Raw genomic sequence first — 22,895 nt, 5'->3', positions numbered from 1 at the left:
GAGAGAACAAATGGTCCAGTTCCTCTAATTTTAGAGAAGAAAACTGAGAAACTAGGGAGGTTGATTGCTTTGCTAAGGTCACACAGATAGCAGCTTCAGAGGTGTGATTTGAATCCAGGTCTTCTGATTAGAATGACATATTCTTTCCACTGTAGCCTAGAGCTTTCAGGGCTGGCTAACTTAATTAAGCTAACTTAAGAATCACATGGCTAGGGAATTGAATCCCAGTTCCAGCAACAACTGTCCCTAACAATATGGGGGAAATCATTCTCGTTTTTAGGGTCATGAATTTTAGAAGCCCGGATCCAATTTGGCAAATAACAGGATGCTTTGGAGACAAAATAATGTGTGTGTTCCTGCATCAGTTGTTATAACACCATCTGCCCCACCAGAACATTCTTCGCCCTGTTCTCCACGAAGCACATAACACAAAATAAAAAGGAAGCAACCCAGCATCTGTCTTCAAGTATTTGAAGATTGGCTCTTCTGGGCCCCAGAAGGCAATACTGGGAGTACTGGGGGAGGGGGGAGAGGGAGTAGCTGGAGGGAGACAGATTTAAGCCCTGTGTAACAAATGGACTGTCTGGGGAGTTAATGGATTCCTCCTCACTGAGATCTTCAGGCAAAGATCGAGATGCGGGGTCAGGGGGTGAACGAGGGGGATTCTTGTTCAGGCTTTGATTGGACTGGAGGGCCTCTGAGATCCCTTGGAGTTCTGGCTGGTTATTTCAGTGCTCAACACCTTTACCTGGCTGAAGAGGGAGGACAGGACTGGAGAAGGGTGCCCCCATCCCCCCCCTCCGCCTTAACCCTCTCACCACCACCCATTCCCCACCCCCACACCTTCCTTCCTTCCTCCCCCAGCAAGCAATTAGTTCTCCTAAGCCATCCATCTGTTGGCCGCGGGCCTGGGGACAGAACTGGTCTCGTCCCCATTCCCACCACCTTTCACCCCCATATGTTAAGTTTCATGTTGGAGACGACGCCAGTCTCTGCCTGCAGTCCACGCAGCCCACCCCTCCTAGCTGTTGTTCCATTTTGACTGAAGCCAGAAGCCCCCGCCGGGTCTGAGCCCAGGTTTCCGCCTCCCCGGGTCCCTCTCTTCCATCACCTCTCTCTCCCGCCGCCACCCCCCTCCTCCCGGATCCTGCAGTGAGAACCGCCTGACCAGTTGACATCAAGTCGTCTCCATGGTAACGTGCCGATGTCACAAATATAGGATGATGACTTCACTGCAGGGGATCCCGGAGAAAGGGACGGGGGGAGTAAGGGGAAGATAATTCAGGTCCAAGCCCTTGACCCCGCACCCTTCTGGCTTGTCGCCTCCTGGGAAAGCGTTCGGGAGGACTGGGGTGGGAACTGAGGAGGAATCTTAGCCCTCTCCCCTTTTCCTCTCATTTATCCCCCCCGCCCCCCCAGCCCCACCTGTCCGGGTGAGCGGGCTCGGCTGGGAGAGTGCCTCCAACTTGCCTTGGGGGATGGGAGGAATTGGGGGAAGGGAAGTTTGGAACCCAAGCCTCTGCTCCCAAGCCCTGGCAGGGAGGTCAGCGCCCTCGAAACCTCAGTCCGGCCACGGAATAAATAAATGATGGCTATTTTAAAAAGCTAGCGAGCGCGTCCCTCCCAGCGGCCCTCCGGAGCAGCCACCTCGCGGGCGGGGGCCGAGGAGGAATGGGGCGGGGGGCGCCGGCTGGCTGCGCAGCCCCAAGTCCCACCTTAAGAGGCGGCGCCTGGCGCTGGGGAGTGTCAGGAAGAGGAAGAGGCTAGGGAGCCGAGCGGGAGGCTGAGAGAACGAGCGAGCGAGGAGCGAGCTAGCCAGCGGCCGTGCGGAGCGGCCAGTCCCACGGCGCGCCCGACGGAGCAGCCCCGCGCCGCGCCAGAGCCGCCCGCGCAGCCCCAGCCGGCCCCCGGCCCCGCCAGCAGCCCAGCCCGGCGCGGCGCCGCCAGACCCCGGCCACAATGGCCACCGACGAGCTGGCCACCAAGCTGAACCGGCGGCTGCAGATCGAGGACGGCGGCGAGGGCTCCGATCCCGAGCAGGGGCAGGAGGCGCGGCCGCAGTCCGGGCTCAACGGGGCCGCGGCCGGAGCCGGGCCCGGGGCGGCCGACGAGTCCGGGGATCCGCTGGCCAGCGCCGACTGCGAGCTCAGCGCCAAGCTGCAGCGGCGCGCGGACCTCAACCTGGGCATCGGCGAGCCCGCGTCCCCCAGCCGCAGGGTCTTCAACCCCTACACCGAGTTCAAGGAGTTCTCCAGGAAGCAGATCAAGGACATGGAGAAGATGTTTAAGCAGTGAGTGTATTCCCGGGGCCCCAGGGCCCCCTCCCCCTGACTCACGCCCGGGGTCAGGTGCCTCCTCCCCCACCCCCGGCCCCATCACCGGCAGTCCGAACTGGAAGCGCCCTTAGGGTCATCTACTCGGGGGCCTTTGCTTTTACAGAGAGGGAAACTGAGGCCCAGACTCTCCCAAGATCCTTCATTTCCCCTTCCCCCACCTCCCCAAACCGTGCCTTCCTACTGGGCAGTGCTGTGTCCATTCTATATGCTCCCGCCCTTAGAATCTCCATCCCGGTCTCGAAAACCTTCCTCCTGGGCCCTGGAGTGAAACGGCCCCATTTACGGGGCCCCTTTCAACCTCCTCTAAGATTTCTTGCTTGAAAGGTGGAAAAAACACCTAGAACATCCGCCCCCTCCCCTTTGGGACCGTAAAGGCTGAATCTCCCGGTAAGACTCCAATCCCTCTCCCAGCCTCTGTCCCATCCCCTCAGCCAGCTTCCCCTCTCCTCCCTTAGCCCCTCCTCAGGCCTCGGCTGCCGGGGCTTCTAAAAGGAAAACGGGCTAGACCCAAAGAAAGTTCCCAGGGAGTAGGAAGCCTGCCGAGCAGGTACCGGCTGGAGGCTGCGCTCGTGGGCCCTGGGAATGAGAAGGGCAAATGGCTTCCAGGAACATTGGCCCCGATGATGGAATGGTCCTGATGGTTGAACTGTGGCCCAGAAATCTCTGGGTTGGAGAGAGAGTGTTTGGGGAGGAGAAGGATGTGAGACGGTTGGAGGCAGCTCTGCCTTTGGTCAGCTGGAGGAGGTGCTGCTGCAGTAAGGTTGGCAACTGTGTGTCTGTGCCAGGAGCGGGATGGGGGGCAGCCTCAGGAGACTGGCTCTGTCATTTAGCAGCCAAGCCCCATCAGAAACCCAAACTCACAGCAGGACTGGATCCGGTTCTGTTAATGTAAATGCTCTTCCCCCAGCTCTCCCACCCCCACCCCCAATTTCACAACTTCTCTCCCTTCTGCTTTTCTCTCCTGATTCTGAAACTTTTGACTTCATGATAAGGCTGTGTGGTACAATGGGAGTCTCCGAGACCTGGCTTTCCCAGGATTGAGATCTCAGAATTCTGGTTAACCTTCAGCAGCTTATCTTTCTTTCTCTAGGCTTCTTTTTTTCCTCCTCAGTAAAATTGGGGAGGGGGTCCCCAAAAGGTCCAAAGTCAGAAGACTTCAAATTCCAGCTCCACCTTTGACTAGCTTTATGACCTTGGGCAAGAAGAAATTGGCCTTTTGTTAGGAGACTGTAAAGTAAGAAAATCTGAATCAGACCATAGTTAAGGGCCTTTTCCAGATCCAAATGCTGTGATCCCATGATCCCTTTCATTCTAATAGCTTGGAACCTAGATTCAGCCCCTGGCTAGAAGACAGGAGTTTGATCTCATTCCAGCCTTAGGAATTTCTCTAGGATAGGTTTCCCCTTCCTTTCCCCCCCCCCCATCTCGAGTTGGATGATTTTCTGGAGCTATTGGATGGATTTAAAGGATCTGAGCCCACTTCTCCTTGTCCTGAAGGTTCTGTGGCTACAAGAGAGATGGATATATGTGTTTGTTTTCCATTGAGGAAAGTTGAGGTATAAGGGATAAGGGAGGGGATTGGTCTGACTTTTTGTGACCACATTTGGGGCTTGCCATTTCCTTCTCCAGCTCATTTTACAGATAAGAAAACTGAGGTAAACAGAGTAAAATGACTTGCCCAGAGTTATATAGCTAATAAGTATGTGAAGCTGGATTTGAATTCGGGAAGATGTTTTCCTGACTCCAGACCTAGCACTTCATTCATTGTGTCACCTATTAGAACAATGATTCCCAAACTTTTTTTTTTTTTTTTCCCTGAGACAATTGGGTTTAAATGACTTGCCCAGGGTTACACAGCTGGGCAGTTTTAAGTATCAGAGATCAGTTTTGAACTCAGGTTCTCCTGACTTCGGGGATGGTGCTCTATCCACTGCATCACTTCAGGTCCTCTTTAAGCATATGATTCCTTGGAAAGCTCAGGAAACATTTCCTAGGAGGCTAAACCTTTCGGTGTCTGATTCCATGTCCTTTAATTATAAAAAGCCCCGGGTTTAGACACGTCAGGACCTGAGTCACAAGGTGTTGCTTACGTTGACCTTGGACAGACTTCTCTGCAAGATGAAAGGAGCTCCAAGATCCTCTTTCCACTCTAAATATTACCTTCCCATGATTCTTCACAACTTCACAGCTAATTTATCGTATTTCATGTCCTGCAGCCAATGCCACACAGCCCTGCCCTAAATCTTTCCAAAGTTCCTTCCTTTCTGTCCTTCCCTTCCTGTTCTGGCCCTGAAGGACATGCCCCCCAGGAAATTTCCAATCTTTACAAGCCCATCTAGAAAGTCCCCCTCCATAGGACATAATTTCAATAGAATGGAAACCTGCCCACCTCCTAGCTGTGTGGAATTGACACAAGCCCTGTAGGCTCCCTATTTGGGAGAAGAAATCATTGGAACTGGGGCCTTCTAGGGAATCAGCCATAGGCTCGTCTCGGGCTCTGGCTCAAGCAGGTTTAGTATTCAAGGAAAACAAGGCACCACTGTGCCAGCCCAGACGGGCCGTCCCCAGGCTGTTGAGCAGTAACCAACCAGCTCCTGCTGAAGACAAAACCTCATTCTGCTCCCGACACTGAGGGCCCAGTGAACTCCTGGGTCCCAGCCCATCTACCTCCAAATCCTTCCACTGATCCCACCCAGGATGGAGATTTCCTCCAGTCCCCTCAACCTGCACCACCCCCCTCAGCTTCCTTATTTGATGGGATGAGAACATGAGTCAGAGGTAGGAATCTAAATCTATCCTCCTTTCCCTGAACCTCATCTTTTCAATAAGGAAGTTAGAATAAGCTCCCTCTCAGCCTCCACATCTGTTCTAAGGTTCCTCCTGGCTTGGACATTTTCTGTTCGAAATGTCCACCCCAGCCCCTTCCCATTTAGTTTGGACATTCTCTTTTCTAAGGAGTTCTTTCCAATTATCCATAGGGACTTTTCCCTATGAAGATCTGCCTCATGAGCTCTGAGTAGATGAGTCAAAATAAGCCCCAGATTGTCTTCCTTCCCCTCTGGGCTGTGTTGGATCCACAGCCTCACCTTCTGTGGTCTGATTTTTCCTGAAGTTAACAATTTCCTAAGACAGTAATGTGATGAAAAGAACCCTAGAAACCTTTTAGTCCTTTTGCCCCAAAGTCCCTTCCCTTTGTCTCCCTTTCCTTTTAGAAATTACCCAGACTTTTCCCAGTAAGTCCCCTCTGCTAAAAGAAATACACTTGGCTGGTGTTTCGACCACCTCCCCTAGGGTATCCACTCAGGTAGGACTTTGAGTGGTGTAAAGTGAGACCAGCAGCAGCAGCAAGTGTGTAATTCTGTCTCCGGACATGCAATCAGAGGCCAGTGGCCCTTTCCTTAACTTTCCCTCCCTGCAGCTATCCCTGGGCCTTTGGCAGCCAACTAGCCCCTTCTACACAGTTCCCTTTTCTCCAGCCAAGACTTCTTTCCTTTCACAAGATCTTGAGGTCCCTGTCATCACTCAGTAGATGAGAATCCCTGTTGTAGCTTCTCCTTTCAGACAGCTTCTCCAGCCCCATACTACTATCTCTTATTAGTTCTAATATTAGAATTATTAGTTCCAGAGTGCTTTGGGAGTTTGCAGCTGGTTTTCCCAGTGTACCCCTATGAGGTAGGGAATGTCCCTGAGGAAACTGTGGCACAGAAATCAAGTGGCTTGCCCCCAGGGTCATTCAGCTAGCTAATATAAATATCAGAGTTGGGTTCTGAATGCAGGCAGGTCCCCATCTGGGAGTCCCATTGGATGGTCTCATCCCACTGGGCTGTGCTCCTCTTTCTCCCATTCTTCTCCTTCTTTCCAGGAGCTTCTTTTCTCCCTAGCCAACCAAGGTCTTCCTTAGGGAAGCAGTGAGTTAATGAGCACTCTCTGCATGTGTCCCTGCCTTAAAATCCCTCCCTCCATCAGAGAGGCAGAACTTCATGCACTTCCAAGCAGTCTGCCGGGATTAAGGACAGCAATAGCTCTTCCCAGAGTAACGTAGAAGATTAGCACCAGGACTTCTCTGGAGAAAGTCATTGGGAGAGGAGGCGAAGGTTAAGTTCCTAAGTCCGCAGTAGTTCAGCACCATCCTGTTGGATGGCCTAGAAAAGCTACTATCTCCTACCATGTCCACAAACCACTTGAATGGTCCATACCACAAAATCAGGAGAACCTTTGTGTGAAGTCAAAAATCAACTAAATCCATCTGGACTATCTGTGGAAGGCGTATGTGTCTGGCTGAGAACTTTCCACCCAGGTGAGATTTAAATAAGGGAAGGTCCTTAATCATCCCTCTGAGAGTACAGAAAGTTTCTCTTGACTTCAGTGCATTCATTCCTTTTGACTTCTGCCTTTGCCTTGTCCATTTTTATTTGACTTCAGCCTTCCTCCTGGGCCAGGGGAGACATGTGGTTCTGGGCTGGCTTGTTCCTTATTCATTTCCCTCTGGTTGTTTTGTTGTTGTTGTTGAGGCAATTGGGGTTAAGTGACTTGCCCAGTGGCACACAGTGAAGTGTTAAGTGTCTGAGGCCAGATTTGAACCCATGTCCTCCTGACTTCAGGGCTGATGCTCTATCTACTATACCAACTAGCTGCCCCACCTCTGACTTTTTTGTAGCCTGGTCCTCTTCTCCAATTTCATCATATAATGAAAAGCATCATGGGAGGCCAAAACTGGAAGAGCCTTAGATTGGTCATAGAATGTCAGAGTGAGAGGGCCCTTAGAATATGGAATGTCAGAGCTTGGGAAGGTCCTTAGAACCCAGGATGTCAGAGCTGGGAGGAAGCTTAGAATACCGAATGTAGGAAGTGGACTAAAGTTGAAAGGAAAATAAAAACTGAGAAATTTGAGGAAACTGAAGTTAGGATTATGGAATGATTGATCTTAGATCACATAGTTTTTAAAAAGCATCTTTTCCCTCCCCCACTGCTAGTCCCAAGGTCTCATAAGGTAGAGTCCAGCACTCTAACTCTTGAGTTCTGAGACTGAATTTCTAAAGCCACAACTCTCTACAGCTGAGGCAGAGGAAGTGGTTTCTGGGGGGCCTGCCCCAGTGCAAGGAAGTCAGGTCATTTGGCCATTTGCTTGCTCAGCACAGACCAGTTCCTTAATTTCACAAGGGGCTCCTCAAATGAGAGAACAGATGGTTCCCCAACATCCAAGCCCAATCAGGTATCCCTGAGCTCCTGTGGGACTGACATTTAATCCTCTAAAGTCGGTAGATCTGGAAGATCTGAGTTCAAATTCAGCTTGAATTACTTCCTAGCTGTGTGATCCTAAACAAGTCATTTAATTTCTATTAGTCTTATCAGTAAAATGAAGAGGGATGGACTTGATTGTTTCTTAGGCTGTTCCAACTCTAGCTCAAGATCCAGTGAGACATGTAGAAACCAAGATTAGGAGAAATGTTAAAGTGACTTTATCCCCCACATCTTTCATCTGATCTGGAAAGCATAAAAGCGGGATTCAACTCGAAGGCCATTTTTCTGCTTCTTGACTTTTATTTTCAGATCTAACCAGAGCCATTGATAAATTTTACTTTCTTAATCTTTTATTGTTCCTTTGCTCTTTCTTAAATTGCTTCCTTCATAGTGGTAGAAGGCTCAGAAATCACACATATTTTTGGATGCAATCAGGGTTAAGTGACTTACCCAGAATCACACAATGTGTCTGAGGCTGGATTTGAACTCAGGTCCTCAGGACCAGTGCTGTATTCACTGTATTCACACAGCTCAATATTGTACGAATTTTTAAAAGGGCTCAGATAACCTTACCTCAGTGACCATGGTCACCCTGATTAAACTTTTGTCTCAGCCCCCATGGGACTGAGCCTTGTGACCAGTGAAGTAGCCATAGAATAAGAGAGACAACTACAAATGGAACAAACTTGAAGGGGCTGCTAAAAATAATGTTCTTTCTCCCCAAGCGAACCCACACACACTGCTGAGAAAGAGGGCTAAGTCAGCTTACTCTCAGAACCCTCCCACTGGCCCTGCCCCTGACCTTGGTCTCATGTCTGACACCCCAGCCTGCACCACTTAATCGCCACTGATATCAGGCTCCACGAAGAGGGAGACAACGGATGTGAGACATCCACTCTCTTCTTCCTTTCTCAGACCCTGTATTAAATGTCCCGTTCAGTTCCGGATACTTCATTGTAGTAGGGACAGGGATAACCTGGAGCACATCCATAGAAAGTGAGCAGGATGGTGAGAGGCCTAGGGGCATCAGGTAAAGGAACCTGGGATATTGAGCCTGGAGAAGGATGCCAGAGCTCTCTTTCAATATTTGGCTGGAATTGTCCAGTGGAATTGCAATCAGACTTTTTCCTCTTCGCCCTTAAAGGGTATAATTAGGAGTATTAGGGGTTAAGAGGGAAAGATGAAAGGAGACAAAGAAGCAAATGTCAGTTCAGCAAAAGGAAAAACTCGTGCACGACTGAAACTTCCTGATAATAAGGGCCCTCCCACAGTAGAACGACCTGCTTTGGAAGATGGTTGCCCTTCCCTCTCTTTGGAAGGGTTCAGGTAAAGGAGAATGAACTTTCAGATATCATTGGTTTATCTCTCTAGAGCTATGAAGGAACCAATCCCCCCATCCTACTGGGGGCAGGGACTTTACCAGGTGATACAGCTAGTTAGTATCTAGCAAGGACATTTGTAGAAGGGATTATTGTACCAGTATAGGCTGGAATAAGTATGTCTTGAGGTCCTTTGAGCTCTGAGACTGTGACTCACCAATGTGTCCCCAGGAAGTTATAAAAACTTTTCCCCACCCCCACACTCTCCTTGACTGATTCAGAGACCGATCCAATGTCAAAATTCATCCAGTGTAGCTGAGTTGGAGGAAGTGGTGAGTGATTGGGTAATCCCCACTTGAGTCCTGCTGTGGGGGTGGTTGGGGGGAGGAATAGAGACTGCTTCACTGCTGTGGAGTCATTCTGCCTCAGAATATTAGTCTTAAGGCTAGAGGCTATTTAGTTTTGGTTTTATAGCACCCAGCAATGTGCCTGGAGCATAGTAGGACCTTAATAAATTCTTGTTGAATGAATGAATGAGTGAGTAAGTGATGGAAAGACTTCTATCTTCTATCTTCTAAGAACCCCTCCCAGCTGTGACATTTCCAATTCTAGGAGCCTCCCAGCTCTGACATCCTGTGTTCTAAGGTTCTTTTTAGTTCTGACATTCTATGTTCTAAGGGCCCTCCCAGCTCTGACATCCTGTGTTCTAAGGTTCTTTTTAGTTCTGACATTCTATGTTCTAAGGGCCCTCCCAGCTCTGATCTCCTGGGTTCTAAGGGCCCTTCCAGCTCTGACATTGTGTCCTCTAAGGCCCCCTCCCCGCCAAGTCAATTCTGCTATTGGTTCTATTCCATGATTTCTAGTTATTTCTAGTTATAGTGTTCTTCTATAGACCAGACTTTTACTCTTAGTCATAGACAGCTATATCTGGGCCTTAGTGTTCCCCATCTGGGAAATGGTGTAATGAATTGTGAGCTTCTCATGGGCATTACTAACTTCAAGATGAACCTAAGCCTTGGGGCCTGGTAAGGAAAGGGAAGGCTCAGGGTCATGGGATATGAATGAGTCACAAACTCAAGAGCCCAACCCCAGTGGAGAGAATGGCTGCAGCAAGTGGGAAATAAAGCCCATCTCCTTGCTAAGGCCCACCAGCATTCCATAGCTGAGCTGCTGGAGAAGACCCAGCCCTGACACCCTGGCCGCCCCCTCCCCGGCCCACAGGTCGCCCCTTCTGTGCCCACGGGCCTCCTCTGTGACCACAGCACGTATGGAGCCGCAGTTTTCCCTGGGGCTTGGAGGCGTTATGAGGGAGGGAGGAGGAGGGGACTTAGTCTGAATGGAAGGATACGTGTGCGATGTGTGAGCTGTTCCAACCCGGGGCCAGGGGGGAAGGGACTGATTTTGTCCGTGAGCATCCGGGCCTCTGCAGCTGCTGAGTCGTTCCCTAGATGAGCTATTCACAGAGAGGCGGGCAGGAATGTAGGCAGGGTGCCAGGGTCTCCAGGCTCTCAGCAAGTGATAAAGGTGCTGAGCCCCGGGCCCGGATGCTCTGTTGCCAAGCAGGGCCAGGGATGGATTGGCCCACCAAACAGGCCGTGCAGAGGGCCCCCCTGGCGCCCGCCTTCCCCCTCTCTGCAAATGAATGAGCCTCCAATCCCTTCACTGGGGCAGGAGGGGGATGGGGAGAAAGAGCAAGAGAAAGGAGAAAAGCTTGCTGAGGCTTCTCTGTGTGCTGGTGGGAATGTCACTTCCTTTTTCTGGACTTCACTTTCCTTATCTTGATAATGAGGAGGTTTGTCTAGGTCCCTGCCCAACCCTAAAATGTTGTGTGCTAAGGATCTAACATTGTAAGGCTATTTCAGCTCTGACTTTCTCTGTTCCAAAGCCCTTCTCAGATGATTTACATTCTACGTTCTAAGGCTCCTTTTGCTTTAGCTTTCTGTGTTCTAAGGGCCTTTTAGTGATCTGTGTTATAAGGACCTCCCAGCTTTAGCATTCAGTGTTCTAAGCCCTCCTATCTCTGACATCTTTTTTTCTAAGGGCCCTCCTAGCTCTGGCATTCTCTTTTCTATGGGCCCTCCCAGCTCTGACAAACCTGGGTTCTAAGGACCCTCCCAGCTTTGACTCTCCCAAGTAGTCAGTCTCCCGTCATATGAAGAAAGTTAGTGAGCCACATGTGGCCAAATCTCTGAAACTAATGATAAAATATTGTGCCTCAACTACCTTAGAAAGACTTTTTCATCTGCCTTTCTGCTCCTCCATTTCCCTCCTCCTTACAGGATTGGACAGAATCTGAAGCAGAACAGAGGGGTGAAAAGGAGCTTGCAGCTGCTCCCAAGTGAGCAAGTGTTGGAAATGGCTTATGCCATTGTCAGCTAGACACCCGCCTTCAGAATTGCTCCCTGCTGACATCTGGACTGGCAGCAGTCATCCTGCTGATCAGCCACAAGGCCTGGGAGGGAGCTCTGGGTATCCAGCAGCAGGCATTGGATTGAACCTGAGGGGAAGGAAATGAGACCTAACTTAGCCCAGAGGGAGGAATTGGGGCCACCGGGGCCCTCAGACCAATAACAGGCCAGACTTAGGAGTACCCTCTGCTCTCCTCTCCCTTTGCTCTCATGATATCAAGACTAAAGTCTATTCCAAGTTACCCTGGGTGCTGACCCCACAGATCTCAGGGGGGAGTCCAGAAAAATAAAACCTCCACCACGGACTTAAGTGTGCCAATTGTTGAGTTGCTTTCAGTTGTGTCTGACTCTTCATGACCCCGTTTGAGATTTTCTTGGCAAAGATCCTGGGGTGTTTTGCCATTTTCTTCTCCACTTCATTTACAGAGAGGGAAACTGAGGCAAATAGGGTGAAATGACTTGCTCAGGATCACACAACTAGTGTCTCTACTTACTACTACATACTCCATTGAGTACCTACTAAGTGCAAAGCACTGAGCTATAAACATGGGGACCTTCGGACCCCTGCCCCACCTTGAGCTCTGCCGAACCCTCAGGACAGCCGCCTCCATCACATAAAAGCTCAGTTCCGCCGGCAGCCCCTGCTGTTTCTTGCTGGCCCATCTGTGGCCTGCTCCAAGGCATTCTGTTCCCTAATCATGTCTGTCAGAACATTCGGCCTGTGGGCAGGGCCCTGGGGACCCAGAGTGCAACCACAGAGTCATTGATTGGAAACTTATTGACTTTGAGCGGCCTAAGGCCGGAGCTGGCAGGACTGCCGCAGACACGCAGGCGATCCAGGTGGCTCACATCACTCTACCATGGACCTTCCTCCAGAGCGGTGAATGAAATGGAGCTCTGCAGAGAAGAATCATTGAACATTAATGTAGAGATATTTGTCAGCTGCTTACTAGGACTGGAAGGAACTGTAGAAATGAGAACATCTAGTTTCCATTCTCCTGATTTTTCTTGCTTTCCTTGAGAATGTTTATGGGTAAGATAAATAGCGGGTAGTCTGGGCGGTTTCAGAATTGTCCTTCACCGAGGCAGAGAAATGGCCTCAGAGAGGCCCCGTAAGCCCATCAAGTATAGAATTAGAAAGAATATGGCACATTATCTAGTCTTCTTGATTTACAGAGAAGGAAACTGAGGCTGTAAGAGATGCCATGGTTTGCCCAATGTCGCCCAGCTCTGCCCACTTCATTCTTACCAGATTGCTTCCTCCAGTAGTTATTTCTGGTATTCTAAACTGAGACTTCTGGGGAGACCGAAACACAGAGGGGGAGTAGACCTCAGGAACTTCTGGTTTCTGACCGGCCTAAGTCCCTCTACCTCCCACATCCTCTCACATCCTTTCTCACATCCTTTCACCAGTGTAGCTGCTCATAGAGAGATGTGTTCACACTTTGCTTCCTCAGCCACCCTAGTCCTTAGCAACATCGATTGCCTGGGGACCCGGAAGGAGCCCTTCTCTCTCCTCTCTGTGTCTTTTCTGCATCTAAGGCCTTGGAGATGTGCCCTTCTCCAAGACCCCTTCAGAAGATTGATTTGGCATGTAAAACTGACTTAATGGAAATCTTGCCCTTGTCCTTTCACTAAGGAAAGAAGCAACACTTTTATTACCAAAGGGTCTTATTTTATGAGAGGAGGAAGCAGATCCAGAGAGGGAGTAGGGACCCACAGGTGGTAGCAAGCAGAATCAAGATTCAAGTCTAGGTCTTCATCTCGAAATTCAGTGTTTTTTCTCTCAAACTCATTTGCTAATGGAGAGCCCTATTCTGGCTGCCAAAGAGACCCAGTTAGAGAGAGTTCAAGGGAGTGGCTGATTTACAACAGGTTGGCAACATGCCCACATTCCGACCCGAAGCTCTCTAAATAGCTCACCCAGGAAATCGCTCTGCAGGAGCAGAAGTCGGGTGTCCAGGAATAAAATGAACTGCTCCTTGGGTCAGTCCCTTCAGCTGTATAAACTTCAAATTCCTTCTTTATACTGTATGACTTTTGGTCTAGATGGTCTTTTAAGATCCTCCCAGCTCTGACCTCCTGGGTTCCAAGGGCCCTCCCAGCTCTGACCTCCTGGGTTCCAAGGGCCCTCCCAGCTCTGACCTCCTGTGTTTTCAGGGCCCTCCCAGGTCTGACCTCCTGGGTTCTAAGGGCCCTCCCAGCTCTGACATCCCAGGTTCTAAGGGCCCTCCCAGCTCTGACCTCCTGGGTTCTAAGGGCCCTCCCAGCTCTGACCTCCTGGGTTCTAAGGGCCCTCCCAGCTCTGACCTCCTGTGTTTTCAGGGCCCTCCCAGGTCTGACCTCCTGGGTTCTAAGTTCTATTGCTGTTGGACTACTCCAACTATCAGCATCCTATCTATAAGAGCAGGTGTACCAAGGGTTCTATTTCCCCAAGCCTGAAAAGGGTCCCTTCTTGAAGCCCCCAGGCTTTTCCAGAACTGCAGCTGTTGTCAGTTGCCCAACCCTATCCTGGGGAGAGGTTTGCCTGACTGATAAGCAGGGGCCTGTGTATATGTTAGCTAGCCTGTGTCCCCACCCACTGTGTGAAGTGCCCTTGGCAGCTCCTGCTCCTAACCCCGGCACAGCTGCTAGGGAGGGGGGGAGGCTCAAGGAAACCAGGGAGAAAGAGGCCTCTTGTGAGCAGTGTCTGTTTCCCAAATGTCTTTTGGGAGCTAACCAGCTGAGAGTGCCCTAAATATGCCTTCCCTTCCAGAACAGAGGGGCAGGGACTAGCTTCTGCCGAGCAGTTGTAATAGAGGGGGGAATTAGTCTGCAGAAAGAATTGTTATTTCTGCAGAAAGGAAGAATTAATCTGCAGAAAACTGATAGGGGAGGGTCATTTTAGCTCAGCTGTTCCACAGGCTTTTTATTGTACCCAAACTATGTTGGGGTGCTGGATACTAGAAATAGAAAGACAGAAACAAAAATAGCCCCTGTCCACAAGGAGCTTAAATTCTGTATGTTTCTGGTGGTATACTTTCAATAAAGAAGGAACCAAGGGCCAAGAAATAGGGCTAGGGTAGGGTATTAGGTTGGAAACAGGTCCTCTGAGGCAATTGCTGAGAATCCTGGGAAAGGAGATAGAGGTTGGGTGTGTCTAAAATGCCAGTCTCCCAAGGACAACTAGATCATTATCCCTACTCTTCATCAACTGCCCCTCCCCTTTTGTCTCCTCAGTGTAGAGACTGTGGACTCTCATGGAAAATGAGCTGTCAGAAGATCTGAATTGTTGTCCTCTGGAGGCTGACTGCCAAACCTCCATTTATTTGTCTGTAAAAAGGTGGACATTCAATCTGATGATCTTCAAATTCCTTCCAACTGTGACACATTAGGTTCTCCATTCTGTATTCCCAGGCCTTTTACAGTTCTGATTGCCTTGGTTCTTCTAAGGTACTTTGTAGCTCTGATATTCTAAAGTCCCTCCAAGCTCTTATTTTTTTATGTCCTAATGTTTGGACAGTCTATTCTATGATTCCTCCCAGCTGTGATATCTTATTTTCCCTACAAAATTTTATATTCTAAGAATCCTCCCATCTGTTCTAAAGGTCCTTCCATTTCTGACATTCATGTCCTAAGTCTCCTCCCAGCTCTGACATTATCTGTGTTAAATTCTGCTCCCTACTGATTCTCCAGCTCTGACATCCCATATTCTAAGGGCCCTCCCAGCTCTGACCTCCTGTGTTTTCAGGGCTCTCCCAGCTCTGACCTCCTGGGTTCTAAGGGCCCTCCCAGCTCTGACACCCTGGGTTCTAAGGGCCCTCCCAGCTCTGACACCCTGGGTTCTAAGGGCCCTCCCAGCTCTGACCTCCTGGGTTCTAAGAGCCCTCCCAGCTCTGACCTCCTGGGTTCTAAGGGCCCTCCCTGCCCTGACCTCCTGGGTTCTAAGGGCTCTCTCATCCCTGACGTTCATGTTCTAAGACTCCTCCCAGCTCTGATATTTAGTGTTCTAAGGTCTCTCCCAGCTCTAACATCCTGTATTCTTAAACTTTTTCCACTCTCAGACCCTTTTCACCCAAGAAATTTTGTACAACTCAGATATATAGGTAATATAAAATGGGTATATAAATCAACATTTATTGATAATATATCATAAATTTATTTTTAAACAGTTCTTTTACAGATATATGATTTTGCCATTTATTAAAGGTAAAAGCAAATTTGCATTCTAATGAAATGGATGGACTTTTTTTACACAAAGAATTAAATCTTGAGAAAGTATTTGATACCTTTTATTGTTGCCATATTTTTCTTGACCCCCACATTCTGAATGGTCTCATGGAATCTTGAGTTTAAGAAGCTTTGTTCTAAGGGTCCAGCTGGGGATAGTAGTAGTTTTATGGATGAATAATTGCTCAGGAGGAATAAAACTGTCTCCATTGTTGTCCCTTACTCCTGGAGCTCACGTGACTGGCAGACCAGCACCTGGTAAGGGCATTAGCCGATGGAGTTTGGATTGGACAGAAACCACAGTTGTTTTCACCCTCTGCTATTTTAACCCCCAGGTATGATGCTGGCCGAGATGGCTTCATTGATCTGATGGAGCTGAAGCTCATGATGGAGAAGCTCGAAGCTCCTCAGACACATCTGGGTCTGAAAAACATGATCAAGGAAGTAGATGAGGATCTTGACAACAAGCTGAGCTTCCGGGAGGTAGGTCGGGCAGGGAGCCAAGGCCACCATCACCATTGATGGTGATGCTAGGTGTGGGAGATACAAAAGGGAGTCAGAAAAAAGTAGCATCCCCTTTCAAAATAGGAGCCTGGGGGTATCTCAAAATACCTGATACCCTTAGAACATGGGATGTCAGAGCTGGGAGGGCCCTTAGAACCCAGGAGGTCAGAGCTGAGAGGGCCCTTAGAACCCAGGAGGTCAGAGCTGGGAGGGCCCTTGGAACCCAGGAGGTCAGAGCTGGGAGGACCTTTAGAACCCAGGAGGTCAGAGCTGGGAGGACCTTTAGAACCCAGGAGGTCAGAGCTGGGAGGGCCCTTAGAACCCAGGATGTCGGAGCTGGGAGGGCCCTTAAAAGAGGGAATGTCAGAGCTAAAAGATATCTTCAAGATTATGTAGTCTCATCCTCTCACTTTACAAGTGTGAAAACTGAGATCTGCAGAGCAGAGAAGTGTTCAGTCACGTACCTAAGTGAGTAGTTAGTAGTCACTAACCCGGGCCCCTGAGGGAGATTCACAGACTCCAGGGATTCCCACCTTCAGACCTGATGATTTTTCCATGCTGGCGGGTCCCTGAGCTGAGAGGCTGGGCTGGTGGGAGGGGACCATCATCCCAGGACCTTTGCATGGCTTCCTCATGACCCGGGTTTCCTTCTTTTCTTGCAGTTTCTCCTGATTTTCCGGAAGTCGGCAGCAGGGGAGCTGCAGGAGGACAGCGGCCTTCACGTTCTTGCCCAGCGCTCTGAAATCGATGTCTCGACGGAAGGCGTTAAAGGAGCCAAGAACTTTTTTGAGGCCAAAGTAAGGAGAAGAGAAAGGTTTTGGAAGCTCGGTGCTCCCAGTGGAGCTGTGGTGGCTTTCTTCATGGGCTAGGAGGGCAAGGGGGCTTTCTCTCTTGGCCTTGCTGCCTGAAGTAGCAGAACCAGACCACCATAATGCAGAAGACACTAAAAAGCCCTTAATTTTAGATCCCCATAACAAGCCGTGCAGCCTCTCTTCCTTCTCTTCCCCCTTCTCCCTTGGTTTCCATCACAGCTAAGTGAATTCCTTCCCCACGTGCTCCCATTTCCTCTCCACCAAGACTCTCACCCCAATCACATAAACATACTTCTATCCCTCCTGTGCCCCCCCCACTCACTGTGTTTGGAAAGTGGGCTTTCTTTGGAATCAGGGTCCTTGGGTCTGAATCAAGGCGCTTCAATTTGCTAATTTTGTGATCTTTAAAAAGTCACATCTTCATTCAAAGGCTGGGACTCAGGCAGTCAATAAGCACCTACTGTGTGCTAGGCATGGTACTAACCACTGAGGATACAAAGAAAGGCAAAAAACAGCCTGCCCTCAAGAAGCTTACAGTTTAATGGGAGGAACAACAAATTAATAGGAAATGGTTAAAAGAAAAGTCACCAAAAGAGGGACTGGGAAACGCTTCTTGTGAAAGAGATGAATTGAGCTGAAATTTGAAGGAAGCTAGAGAAACTAGGAGGCAGAGGCTCTCCTCCTAGGTGTGAGGGACAGCCAGAGGAAATGCCCGGAGATGGAAGGTCTTGTTTGAGCAAAAGTGCCACTGGATCTCAGAGTATACGATGATTAAGGTGTAAAAAGACTGGAAAAGTAGGAGGGGGCTAGGTTATAAAGGGCTTTAGATGCCAAAGAGAACGTTTTGTATTTGAATCCTGGGAGATATTGCAGTTTATTGAGTAGGGTGGCTGTCACAGACCAACCTGAATTTTAATATTGCCACTTTACAGAAGGGGAAACAAAGGCCCATCAAAGGAAAGGCACTCTTCCAGGGTCATACAGCTAGCTTAGTGTAAGAGTGATGATTTGAACCCTAATCTCTCCTGACTCCAAATCAAATATTCTTTCCACTGTATATTATAGAAACTCACCAGTGATGGATGGATAAATGGAGAGATAGATAATTAAATATATAAACAGAAAGACAGAAGGATAGATAGATTGATAGAAGGATAGATAGAGACAGAGAGAGGGGTGGATAAATGAATGAATAAACTAGAGACAGAGAGAGAAAGGAGGTATGGATAAAAGGATGATAAACTAGATAAACATGAATGAATGGATAGATATGGGGGAGACAGATATGAATGGATGGATGAGTGGATAAGCTAGATAGGTAAACAGAAGGATGAATGAATGGATAGAGAGAAATGAGGGGGTAGACAGATAAGCTAGATAAATAAATAGAAGGACGAATGGATAAATAGCTAGAAAGGAATAGGTGAGTCAATGAATGGATGAACTAGGTAAACAGAAGAATGAATAGATAGAGGGGGAAAAATAGGGACAGAGAGAGATAGATGGTTAGAGAGACAGAAAAAGACAGAGTCACAGAGGCAAAAGGTTAGAGGGATAGAAAAAGACATATGAATAACTAGATAGATAAAAGGATGACTGGAAAGATAGATGGGAAGAGAGAAAGGGATGGATAGATTGATGAATGGATAAACTAGAGAGAAATGGATGAATGGATAAACTAGATAGATAAAAGAAGGATGAGTGGATAGATAGATGGGGAGAGAAAGGATGGATAGGTTGATGAATGGATAAACTAGACAGATAAAAGGATGAATGGATAGATGGGGAGAGAGAAAGGGTTGGATGGACAGATTGATGGATCAATGAATGGATAAATTAGATAAACAGAAGGATGAATGGATAGATAGAGGATGAGGGAGACAGGCAGAAGAGATAGAAAAAGACAGCGTTAGATAGAATGAATGAAGAGTGTTTATTATGTGCTAGGCTCTGTGATAAATGCTGGGGAAACATATAAACAAGCAAGACAGTCTGAACCTTCAGAACTATATTCTGATGGAAGAATCCAACCTAGAAGAGGAACTAGAAAAAGGGAAAGAGGAAAGAGATAAAAAAAAAAAAACAAAGAGGAAAGGCCAGAAGGTACTCCCCACTCTCCTTTTCTCCTGGTGGCCCAACCCTGACTCCCTTGTACTTCTAGGTCCAGGCGATCAATGTCTCCAGCAAGTTCGAGGAAGAGATTAAAGCTGAGCAGGAAGAACGCAAACGACAGGCCGAGGAGCAGAAACAAAGAAAAGCTGCCTTCAAGGAGCTACAGTCGGCCTTCAAGCAGTGAGCAGGGGGGCAGGACGGGGCCCGGCCATCTTCTCCTGGCCCCTGGCCTGTGGAGGTTTCAAGGAAAGACCGAGTAGCTCATGGTTGAATGGACCAATTCTTAAGAGCTGTTGCCTGTGAATGATGAGCCCGCCTGGGCCTTAACCCAGCCTCCCAGTTCCTGCCTGTTTGCTCTTCCCGTACTCCCCTAACAATACGGCCATCACCACCGGCTTCCTCTAACACCTCTGCCCGCTCCAGGAAACCCCTTTCAGATAGTAGTCCTGTATCTAGGCCCTTAGGACTCCCCTGCAGCTCCCAATGCATGGGCTTCTCCATCGTGTATAAGAACATGCCCTTCTAGAGCAGTTGTAGGCACAGACCTCCTCCCTTTCTCTCTGTTCTCCCACTCCCTTTCTTCCTTCTCCTTTGCCTTTATCTTCCTACTCTGCCAACCCCTGCCAGCTCTGCCAGCCCACAGGAACCCTCAGGGCTCAAAACAGGTCATCAGCCCCGTGCTCTGGATCCAGTTACACCTCTTATAATGTAAGAAAGGGGGAAAGACTTAGCTATCATTCACCACAAGCCAGAGAGCAGAGAGGGGCAACCTGGATAGATGAAACATAAGCCTATGAGCTGAAAGAGACTTCAAAGGGTAACTAGTCAGATCTCTCCAACCCCATTTTGCAGATGGGAAACATACCCAAGAAAAGCTGTTACTTTCCCAAGGTCTCCCCAATATTCCTTGCCCCTGGATCTGACAAGAAAGCCTGGAAGTCCCAATAATAGTTCATTAGTTCAAGGACATCCCACCAACTATCTAAGATAGAATGCCTCATGTTCAGCCTAGGTAGGGGAGCAGTTGTACCACTCTTGCCTCATTGGGCCCATTGTCTGCCAGGAAGCCATCTTACGGGATGTCTAAGGCACAAGTGGGCACAGTGGGGCAAAAACACCCAGCTCCCAAGGACCTCAGTGGGGCAGAATGTTGGAGGGTTTAATAAACAAGACTGGGGAAATTATGGGCTAAGGTGAGGGAAATTAAAGAGGAAGGGATGCAGGAGAGGAAGGGACCAGTCCCCAAAGAAGGGAGAGAAAAAAATACAAATAGCGGACTTCTCCAGGCAGCATCCAAAAAGTGCTTTTAGGTGTATTTGCATGCACTGTGACATTGAAGAGCCAAAGGGTCTGCTTTAGCCCCTGGGTTCTACCCTTTCTCCTTTCACAGTTCAGACCCATTCATTCATTCGTCTGTCTCTCCATTCACACAAATGTGTGGTGCAGTGTCCGACTGGACATTATTCACCGTCTTGCCAGGTTGATTTTGGTGATCAAGACAAGTCTTATTGTGTGCACCAGGCTAGGGAAGCATGAAAGCCCCTGGCCTGGCTCCTCTGTGATTCCCCGCCCCAACCTCATGGCTTGAGCGACAGCCAGTGGTGGCCTTGCTTCCTGAGATGTTGTGTTTTCTGTCAATGTGATTTCTTAATGCTGTGATCGGTCGTCAGTCGCCCAGCCAAAACACAAACCAACCCTCTCTGCCACTGAAGTTATGCAACCTCTCTGTGTCTCTTGTGACAATGTCACTGCTTTCTAGACTCAATACCCTTTATTTTAGTAACTCAGAAGATCATACTAAGCTCACTGTTGAACTTTCAGAGGTTTTATTTTGGTATAAATAATCTGCAGAAGTCAGAGATACTAATGAAGCAGCAACGGGGAATCCCAGTGGTGTTTCCTTAGGAAATGTCTTTGTACAGATGACTATAAAATAATTTTTTTTTTTGCTTTTGGGTTTGTTCCCCTCCCTTTAAAAAAAAAAAAAAAAACTTCATTCAGTGGAACAGTTATTTTTTTTAACTAAAATACAATAAAAACCATTCTATATTTTTATGTGTGTGGTGCCTTTGGTGCTTGGGGGATATAATTGTGGAAGAGGAGACTGGGGGTTTTCAGAGGCAAGACAGTTATTAGTGTAGCCAAAAAAAAAGAATGGAAACCTGGGGTGGCAAGGGGGAAAGTGGTCAGGGTCCCCTACCTAGCCACCTATAGTCTATAATGTGTGGCTTCAGAGGCATAAAATCTTAGAGAATATCAGAGCTGAGAGGGCACTTAGAAAACATGTCAAAACAATTAAGGACTTTAGAAAGTAAAATGGAGGACTTGGAAAAGTTCTAAGAATACAATGTTAGAATTACAGGAACATTCAGCCATTCTCAAATTTTTTTTATTTCATTACATTTGTTCAATCATACTGACTTCATGACCCAATTTGGGATTTTCTTGGCAAAGTCACTGGACTTAGTATTTCTTTGTCTAGCTCATTTTTGGTTATTTTTTCCCTCTAGCTCATTTTTGGTTATTTCTTTCTCTAGCTCATTTTATAGATGAGGAAACTGAAGTAAAAAAGCTAAAGTGATTTGCCCAGGCTCACAAAGGTAGCAAGTGTCTGAAGTGGCATTTGATCTCGGGAAGTTAAGTCTTATCGACCTTTAGCCCAGCACTCTATCTACTAAATCACTTAGATGGCCTTTATACTATTAAAAATTATTGATGATACCAAAGAGCTTTTGTTTATGTGGGTTATATCTAGAGATATTTATCATATTAGAAATTAAAATGAATTTTTTTAATTTAAAGATAAAAAGAAACCCATTACATTTTAAATAAGTTCTTTTTAAATTAAAAATCACTTCCAAAGCAACCAGAACAAGAGTCCAGCTTTGAGAATTGCTAATTCCTCTCTCTCATGCAAATGAGGAAACACTCACAAAGACATAAAAGTCACCTGCCTGAGGTTCACATTATTTCATTTTCTGGATGGGAATGCTAGGAAAATGTAGTGAGCTAGAGGGGCAATTAGGGAAGGCTGCTTGGAGAGGGAGTTATTCTTGCTCCAGAGCCAAAGATGGGCATCTAAGCTGGAAAAGGGACATTGGGCAAGGGCATAGACAAAATGGCCTGGATAAGATGTACTGAGATAGGTATCCTTGGCTTCCCAAACCACTAGACTCAGAACACTCTCATCAATCTTCTCTGACCCAATCCCTCCCCATCAGTATTCATGGATCCTTGAGTCCCCCCAAAAAGTACTTCACCAATTCTTGTCTCCGGCAGCCGAGCATTAGAAGGGACCACCTTGAGCTCTTCAAAAATCATTGGAAAATGACTGAAAAATGGCCCCAGGGAAAGGAAGCCCAGACTCCAGCAAAGAGCCTGGCATTTAACTGGGCACTGCTGCCACCTGGTGGAAACCAACAGAACCACAACCAGGCAGCTGCACCAAGCTTAGACTAGCTCCACCCTCCATCCACCTCCCACACTGCATGGATGACCATAGCTAGAGCACTTAGCCCATTAAGGTTCACAAAGCACTTTTCGTTTGTTATCTCATTTCAGTAAAAAAAAAATTAAGGCCCTACTATGTTCCAGGCACTATACTAAGTCCTGGGAGGTACAAAAATGTCAAGAGCAATTATCACCCCCATTTTACAGATGGATATGTGACTTATTTAGGGTCAAAGAGTAAGACTGAGGCAGGATTCAAATGCAGATCTTCCTGATTCCCACGCCCATCACTATATACATCTAACTGTCTCAATATAAGCAGGGAAGGTTATGGCCAAAATGAGGGCATGGAGGAACCTCCATCTGAAGATTCTCCTCAGTGGAAGTGATGAGGTCCTGAACCAAGCAAAATTAAAGATCCCTGGGACAAGCAGACTGAAGGCTCTGATAGAAATCCCATTAGGGAGGTCCTCCTGTCTGAAATCCAAGTTATCTCAAACTCCT

General features: G+C 48.0%; 1 protein-coding gene across 1 annotated transcript; it reads left to right on the top strand.

Annotated features, from left to right (window-relative positions):
- Positions 1-1,421: 1,421 nt before the first annotated feature.
- Positions 1,422-20,994, top strand: EFHD2 (EF-hand domain family member D2). The gene is made up of 4 exons (XM_074306202.1): positions 1,422-2,291; positions 15,849-15,996; positions 16,680-16,814; positions 18,991-20,994. The coding sequence occupies exons 1-4, from the start codon at positions 1,960-1,962 to the stop codon at positions 19,123-19,125; spliced, it is 750 nt and encodes a 249-aa protein (XP_074162303.1). The 5' UTR covers positions 1,422-1,959; the 3' UTR covers positions 19,126-20,994.
- Positions 20,995-22,895: the final 1,901 nt, after the last annotated feature.

This window comes from Sminthopsis crassicaudata, chromosome 3 (genome assembly GCF_048593235.1).
Source record: "Sminthopsis crassicaudata isolate SCR6 chromosome 3, ASM4859323v1, whole genome shotgun sequence".
NCBI classification, from domain to species: Eukaryota; Metazoa; Chordata; class Mammalia; order Dasyuromorphia; family Dasyuridae; genus Sminthopsis; species Sminthopsis crassicaudata.
This window is presented reverse-complemented; position numbering and strand designations above follow the sequence as displayed.